Below are 7755 nucleotides of genomic sequence, written 5' to 3' on the forward strand. Positions count from 1 at the left end.
TTTTTTTGCAAACACAATATACAAAACAGTGAACATCTCAGTTCTGTAATTTACAATAATGAGATAAAGTAGATGATGTTTCCTTGCATAATTTTCGGTCACAGAGGCCACACATTATTGTTATTTTAAGTAGTGATGTCACCAGCGAGGGTCTGTATATTTCCACCTTAGTTATAATTTCCAGCACTTTAATTATGTATTTATTTATTTATTTTTACAATTTCTGTCCTAAAGTTCCCCTTTCCAGTTTTTTCCCGTTGTTGAGGTGCACCAGCAGGTTAATGTCTAAAAATTCTATATTGGAATATGAGAACATTAGATAAACTAGAAAGTAGAAGTTTAACTCAGGAGCAGACTTGAATTGTTCCCTCACAGACGTGTATTAATAACAGGTTTGTTTTAAAATCCTTGGCGTGAACAAGGCCATGATTAAGATTAGAAAATCCTGGCTGAATGGGACGCGACCCGGAGACATCAGGTGTATTTGATTTCGAATTAAAACACTACAGCACATCACAGGCATACTCACATGATCTTACAGATCCTGTCACACCGCATCCCACATCCAATAACAGTGTTCAGATCCTCATTTTATATTTATATTGTCATTGGGTATTTACTTATTGAGGGGAAAAAACTTTGGTTCTGTGAACCATGACTGTATGTGGAGAATAAAAAAAAGTAAAATGAAATTAATAAAAGTTGACTAAAAGATCAGAAATGTTGTCTGTGCTTCATATTTTCTGTACGCTGACCTAAAACAGCGATAACCTGCTGATTGTTTTTCCACTGAAAATGTGTTCAAGCAACATAAGAACAATGCAGTGAAGGTTTTGCTTTTCAGTGGGTCACGTTTGCTCCACGTCCCTAATGAAAACCAATACAGTTTGCGTATTGTATTTCATATTCTTTCACTGCTATGATTGCTTTTTGTTTTGGCATAGAAGCTTCCCCATCGCTAATCAACAGTGAGCTGTAATGTGTTTTTTTTTTTTTTTTTTTTTTTTCCAATTTGCTGTCTTGAATTTTCTTTGTTTTTCTTTGTTTTTGTTGCGTTTTCTGATTCGCTGTTGCATTTTTGTTGTGATTTCTGATTTGCTGTTGCATTTTCTGATTATCTTGTGCGTTTTTTTAGTGTTTTCTGATTTGTTTTTGATGTTTCGTTTTTGTTTTTGCTGTTGTGTTTTTCTGATTTGCTGTCATGTTTTTGTTTCTGTTGTTACGTTTTCTGAATTCGCGGTTGCGTTTTTGATTTGTTAATGTTTTGCACTTACAAGCCACCATACTAATCACAATATCTTGCGAATAGTCAGCCTGCAAGGTTCTGAAGTGTACGGTACGCGTCAGACGCATTCTATAGGGTGAGAATACAATTACAACAGTAATGACGAGTTTCTGACAAAGTTTTCACATCTTCAAGTAGTAACGGTTCACCAGGAGAAGGGGGCGGGGTTTAGGAATGGGTGCATTTTCACTTTTTATATTCACAGAATCTGAATGTGTTGATGAGGGAAAAGTGTCTTTGTCTTTTGCCTTTGAAATTATTAGTTATTATCTAATAAGAAGTTATAAGAAGATAAGAAGTTATTATCTCCAACATTTCAGGTAATTTTTAAGTTTAAAATCTGTCAGTATAAGAAAGAAAAGACACTTTACAAACACATGCACTGTTTATTTAACCTAAAATAATTAGCATTGAACAAAATGATTCAAGCTTAAGCAGTATTTACAGTGAAGAGCAACACTAAATTGGACCAAACCTAAAATCTCTTAACACACACGTATATTTAAGGCCTTGCTCCAATACTGTATTTCACACTTTGTCCAGTTCCCTTGATTGAGTCCCATTAGCTGTTCTAATGGCTGTTCCATTCAATTACAGCCTAAGTGAAGTGTGTTACTTCAGGGCTGACAGTCTGCTGGCTAAAAGCCAGTTAGCATGCTAGCTAGTTAGCATGATACGACTCCGAGGTCAAGTAAAGGAAAGTGGACAAGGGCATGATGGAAACAGTGCTGGAACGCATGATTAAACAATATTCTCTTAAACAACTTCTATTTACAGCACAAACAGTAATGAGAGGGTGTGGTCTCAATTTTGGGCACATAAACCATTCCCTAAGCCCTCCTCTCGCTCCCGGTTAATTACACAGCATCGGCGTGAGGTGGCAGCCATAATGTTAAAGGTGCAGTTTGTAATGTTTCAAAGACCTGTAATAATCATACAGCTTTTAACGATATCTTAGAAAAAACGTGATTTGCAATATTTCCATGGAGTAGATCAGGTTAGTTTCTTCATTTCAGGCTTCTGTTTACATTTTTTCTGGCCCTGAAATAAGGCCAGTCCCAGTCGAAAAAGCTGCTCTATTCTACTCCCTTACTAAAAAAAAACCTCACAAAGCGTACAGATTCACCAGAGCTAGTCACGAAGACAGTGAGTGTTTTCATAGAAGTTCAACTCATGGCCAGAAAAAGGCTCTAAACATTACAAATGGCTCCTTTAAATTTTAGACAGGAGAATCACTGTAGCTGTGTGTGTGTTTAGTGGAAGAGGATGCGTTTGTGTTTGGAGTTAGGGATCTGGTCCCGGCTCTTCAGCCTCCTCACCGCCTCCCTCATGTGTTTGGGTTGCAGAGGAGGAGTGTCTCCCCACTTCTCACACACATCCAGAGCTATACACACACACACACACACACACACACAGGTTAACAAGAGCAGAAACACAACCACAGTTACATTTCAACTCCTATCTGTTAAATATAGCTCACCTTCTTCAACAATCTCCCCGGCGAACACTTTAGAGATGCCGGACATGGCGATGACGACGTTCTGAGACACTGATGATCCCGTGATGGACTGAATAAGCTGAAAGTAAGATTTATATTTAAATATATTCAATAATAATAGTTATTCTACTGTGTTGTTGAATTCTCAAATCTGATTGGTCAGAATTTTCTAACAGCAGCTCTGACAGTAATGCTGGTCAAAAAATATCCAAATCCAATCTTTCCCATTTCTTACATTTGTGTTTTTGTTTTTTTTTTTGGTATTGGTCTGGTACGAATCGGTGCCATCTCTAATATTTATACTTTATTATATTTAATATTATACTTTATTATATTTATATACAGTGCAAGTGATTTTGTATAAAAGAGTTTAGGAGTTTCAGTTAAAAAAAAATAAAGCTAAGAGGTTTTTAAAGAAAAGAATATCAGATGGGTATTGGCTCATACTCAAGGTTTCAGTATTGGTATCGGAAAAGAAAAAGTGACATCCTGTCATCTCTAATAATATCATATATTTAACATATAATCTTTGATATGGTGAAGCTTTCTTTTGTTACATTTTTTTTTTTACTCATTAATTTCCTTGGTGAGGGAAGCTGCTATAACATAAGAGATAACTTGTTTCATGGACGTTGCAACAACGTTAAATGTAACTATAAACATTAAACATTTAGTTAAAAACTATGATGTGTTGTTCATTCATAAAATGTAAGAAGAATGAAACACTTCAGGACGTGCTGTTATTGGAAAATAATCGGCTTCGGGGTGATAACATTAATTTCGCTTTATGTCGAGCTGCATCACACCAACCCGTCGTTGATTATTTTCCTATAACAACACACAGCCCAAGTGTTTTATTCATTACATACTGAACACCATGTTTAACAAACTCAGGTTCAGGATTTTCAGTGCAGCACTGGTGGCTCCGGGTTACTGATCAGAAAAGTAACACGGGTAAAATTCGGAAAATTTGATTATATGCCATTAGTTACATAGAAAATTCCCCAATAATGAAGATTATCAGCAGTTTTATGTTTTTTAGCAGTGGTGATTTCTGAGCAGTGTTTATCTTACCCTTTTAATGGCTGCTTTAGGGAAAGCCGAGCGTCTGTACATCTCATACCGGTTCAGCTGCTCCTCTGAGAACGAAGACACCAACACTCTGCACAACACACACACACACACACACACACACACACTTGTTACTAAATATCCAAGTTAAATAATGCCTTCTACCCCCAGCGCAGTGCACTATGTCTAATACTGAGATATATACAGTGTTGAGCAATTTATGCCTTTATAAGTGCACTTCATAGGGTACAAAACAAAGACTTCTACTCACTAGGCAGTGCACTATGTCTAATACTGAGATGTTTGGGATGGAGTAATTTCTGCCTTACGTAAGGTACAATATAACACACTATGTAGTGCACTCTGTGTCCATTAGAGAGTAATCTGGGAGTCTGATCCCTGCTTCCTACATAAGCTCACACAACAGGATGTTAGATAACAGCTTCTAAACCTTCTGAAGTGCACTACTTAGGTTACAAAATAAAGGTTTCTCCACCCTGCACCCTCTATATAACCTCTATAAATGCACTATATATGGTTTTAAAAACCTTGTACACCTTGTATGTGCATTAGGATTCTGCTCCCTACTCCATATACGAGTGCACTACATAGGGTGTTAAATAAAGAACCTATCTATACCTTATGAAGTGTACAATAATTCTTTTGGTTTTGCGATACACTGAGGACGTTTGGGTTGAGATCGAAAGATGAATATGAGACCAATGATCAGAATTTCAGCTGTCTTTTCATGATATTTACATCTAGATGTGTTAAACAAATTAAAACATGGCACCTTTTGTTTGAACCCACCCATTTTTTTTTAAGTGAACAAAAATATTGGAACATATGACTGCCAGTTGTGTCTTGTTGCCCAGGTGTGCCCTGTTAGATTGACTGTTTAAATAATTAATAGCTCTGAATATCTACTCTTGGTATGAGCCCTGGGTTTCACCTGTGAAGACTGCATTTGTTGTTAAAAGGATAAACCAACATGAAGACCAGAGAGTTGTCTATGGGAGAAAAGCAGACCATTTTGATGGAAACTGAATCCTGTCTGAATAGGGCTTATACAATCTCAAGTCTCAAGATTTCTCTTAAGATGGCCGATTCTTGTCTGTAGACCTATCTGGACGGGATTAAATTTACATGAGGTTGTGGGGTAATTTCCTATTTTACAGCTGCTCCTCTGTGCCTTTATTTCCACATCGGTCATGTCTGTGTTTTTTCTCTGTCCTCCTTTGAATAAATTACAGTGTAAATCACCTACTGTTTTTCACCAAACTCAGCAGTCTTCTGAAAGACCTGTCTGGATGCACGTCTGTGATTTTCTATGCAGATGTTGCCTCACATTGGAAAAAACATGTTTGACTGCTGCTACTTGATGTAGTCAGTCTAGTAGCTCGCGTATCAGTTACGCTGCCCCAGATGTTAAACACTTCCCGAATTGCAAAACATTGTTAAATGCTGATAATACTGTACATGAGTTATTTTTTTTTATATTCAAAATGCTAATCATTTACAGTTTATCAGCATTTAACAATAGATAGTTAAGGACCTGACCATGTAACGCAAACATCAAGGTTTGTAGAAAATCCAGCCCAGTAGAAATTCGCTCCTCCTGTGGTAATCTTTATTGCTGTTCCAGATGCGAGAGTTTTATCACTGAGGAGACGTGTAAAAATATTTATTACATACGTCCCCCTGAAAAACTAATCCGATCCGAATAGGGATGATGACAACAAAATCAAAAATCATACTTAAAGTTGTCAGTGTCTAAGCTCAGAAAGACTCACTGCATCTTCTGGATCTCATCTTCGTCCACTTTATGTCTCTTCTCCTTCTTCTTCTCCGGCTCCACTTTCAGTTTTTTAGCAGGCGGAGGATGAGCACTCGAGTGTCCTTCATCGTCCTCGTCTCCTCCCGGCACCTCCTTTGCCACGCCCTACAGAGGGAGGGGTAAATGGTTAGGGAACGAAATAATCATTCCTACATGGTTCCTGTGTCTGTGTGTAGTTGTCACATCTCACCACTTTATCCTCCTGTTTCATGGTGGTCTGATCCATCGTCATCTCCGAAGCTGAGTTTCCTCCGCTTGAACCCTCACCTGCATTTTTATCCTGGTGAACATTCTCTGCGGTTGTGACGTCACTTGCTGGTTCGTTTTTTACGCGCGCCGGGTCGGCCATGACTCACACCGGCTGCACAATGCGTAATTCGAAAAAGCACTAATTAAAAATATACACAAAATATACACAAATACATGGATATAATTGTGTGCCAGTCTGGGAACCCCTTCACATGGTGAAATTTTGACATTTTCTATTATACAGAATTCAGAAAACTACAGAATGTCCTGATCTGTCTAAAATATGTGTCTTTTGCATGTATCTCAAATTTTAGCATTTTTAAAATCTAGTTTCCTCCAAAAGTGAAAAGGGAGGAAAAGTGAAAGATGCCACACTTCTCTCTACATACGTAATCTAACCTACTGCCAAATTTTAAAGAATTATTTGTCATTTTTGCAGATTTTTTTTTTCCAGAATTAAGCTGCTGTTACATGCAATAGGTTTTCCCAGACCACCACACAATTCACTCCCTATATCATACTGTACTGCACTTAACAGAGTGAGAAATCCTGCTTTTTTTTTTTACACCCTATGTAGTACACTATAAAGTCAATAGAAGGCTATTTGGAGTCAATAGAAGGCTATTTGGAATTCAGGACCATTACCCTAACAATACAGCAGTGTTTCTCAATCCTGGTACTAATCCATTACACATTTTAGATCAGGATCAGGATTGAGAAACACTGCTACACACCATGCCTCACTCACTCCCTGTACAAGTGCCCTTGTCCTTCTACACCCTATGTAGTGCACTAACATCTAACAGAGAGTCATTTAGTATTCAGCCTCATTTCAATTGCAATCTACTCCTCGTTACTGTCTATACATCCTCCAGTCTGCCTGATTGATTCACTGATCTAAATTACAAAAAAAAGATGAATTTACCCGGATTAGTTAATCCAGCTATATCTATCCTAAATTAGCAGTTTGCTAACTCGCCCAGTGTTTGTAAACACATGAAGAGTGTCTTTTCTGATTGTTTTCTACTTTACCTTTCAGAATTAAAAATAAATAAATAATCCGGAGTTTTACAGAATCAAAACTGCAAACTGATGACCCTGTAATTTAAGAAATAATAATATGTATATAGCTAATTAATATAATATAATATAAATAACAGAATGCTTCTAACTACACGAAAAGCTACTGGAGTGACCGGCTGACTAAAGCTAACCGGAAATAGAACCAACTTCCGGTTAAGGAATCCGGCAAAATAAAAGTTCTCATAAACCTTTTCAAGTAGCTACAACACAAAGCTCTATTTAAAAAAAAAAAAAAAAAAAGTTCAGGATTATAGGACAGGCTTGATCCTGAATGTTATTAGATATTACATTTCTTTGTGGGAAATACACAACAATTTGAATCACTGTGTTCAGCTTACAGAAATGACACTTAAAATTCTTTCACTAAATTTATAAAAAAAAATAAAATCTAAAAAATAACTACTTTATTCTGGCCATGCTGATCATATCCCATTCATTCTCAGAGATTATGGACTGAAAGTTAGGATTAATTGATACATTTCTTTATATAAATATGACTTATGATATATGATATACTCTATATGTTATAGATGTTGTTGAAATGCTACCATTGTAAGTCTACAGAAGCAGAAAAACAGTTTAGGTTATAAAATAATGTGCACTATACCCTCTGTAGTGCACTAGGTGTTGAAATCTGGATTCAGACTTCCTACATACTGTACGTGCACTACATAGGGTAGGAAACAAAGCATACTATACCCTACTTAGTGCATGCATTTCCAATATGCGTGG

General features: G+C 36.9%; 1 protein-coding gene across 2 annotated transcripts; it reads right to left on the reverse strand.

Annotated features, from left to right (window-relative positions):
- Positions 1 to 1651: 1651 nt before the first annotated feature.
- taf11 (TAF11 RNA polymerase II, TATA box binding protein (TBP)-associated factor) lies at positions 1652 to 7183 on the reverse strand. 2 transcript variants are annotated; one of them, XM_026944919.3, is made up of 6 exons: positions 6866 to 7183; positions 5882 to 6052; positions 5648 to 5796; positions 3858 to 3945; positions 2766 to 2862; positions 1652 to 2669 (listed from the first exon to the last, which is right to left on the reverse strand). In XM_026944919.3, exons 2-6 carry the CDS (start codon positions 6038 to 6040, stop codon positions 2539 to 2541), a joined length of 624 nt encoding a protein of 207 aa, XP_026800720.2. In that variant the 5' UTR covers positions 6041 to 6052; positions 6866 to 7183; the 3' UTR covers positions 1652 to 2538. The 2 variants fall into 2 exon arrangements, with proteins under 2 accessions (XP_026800720.2, XP_026800719.2); XM_026944918.3 differs by having other exon boundaries at positions 6973 to 7182.
- Between the last annotated feature and the right edge of the window lie 572 nt (positions 7184 to 7755).

The sequence above is a fragment of the Pangasianodon hypophthalmus genome, chromosome 16, assembly GCF_027358585.1.
Source record: "Pangasianodon hypophthalmus isolate fPanHyp1 chromosome 16, fPanHyp1.pri, whole genome shotgun sequence".
Taxonomy (NCBI): Eukaryota; Metazoa; Chordata; class Actinopteri; order Siluriformes; family Pangasiidae; genus Pangasianodon; species Pangasianodon hypophthalmus.

Coding starts and splice junctions, on each gene's coding strand:
- taf11 (XM_026944919.3), bottom strand. CDS start 6,040: ATGGCCGACCCGGCGCGCGTAAAAAACGAACCAGCAAGTGACGTCACA. Junction 3,946..5,647: donor GATGAGATCCAGAAGATGCA/GTGAGTCTTTCT, acceptor TGTGTTGTGCAG/AGTGTTGGTGTCTTCGTTCT. Junction 2,670..2,765: donor CGGGGAGATTGTTGAAGAAG/GTGAGCTATATT, acceptor GTGTGTGTATAG/CTCTGGATGTGTGTGAGAAG.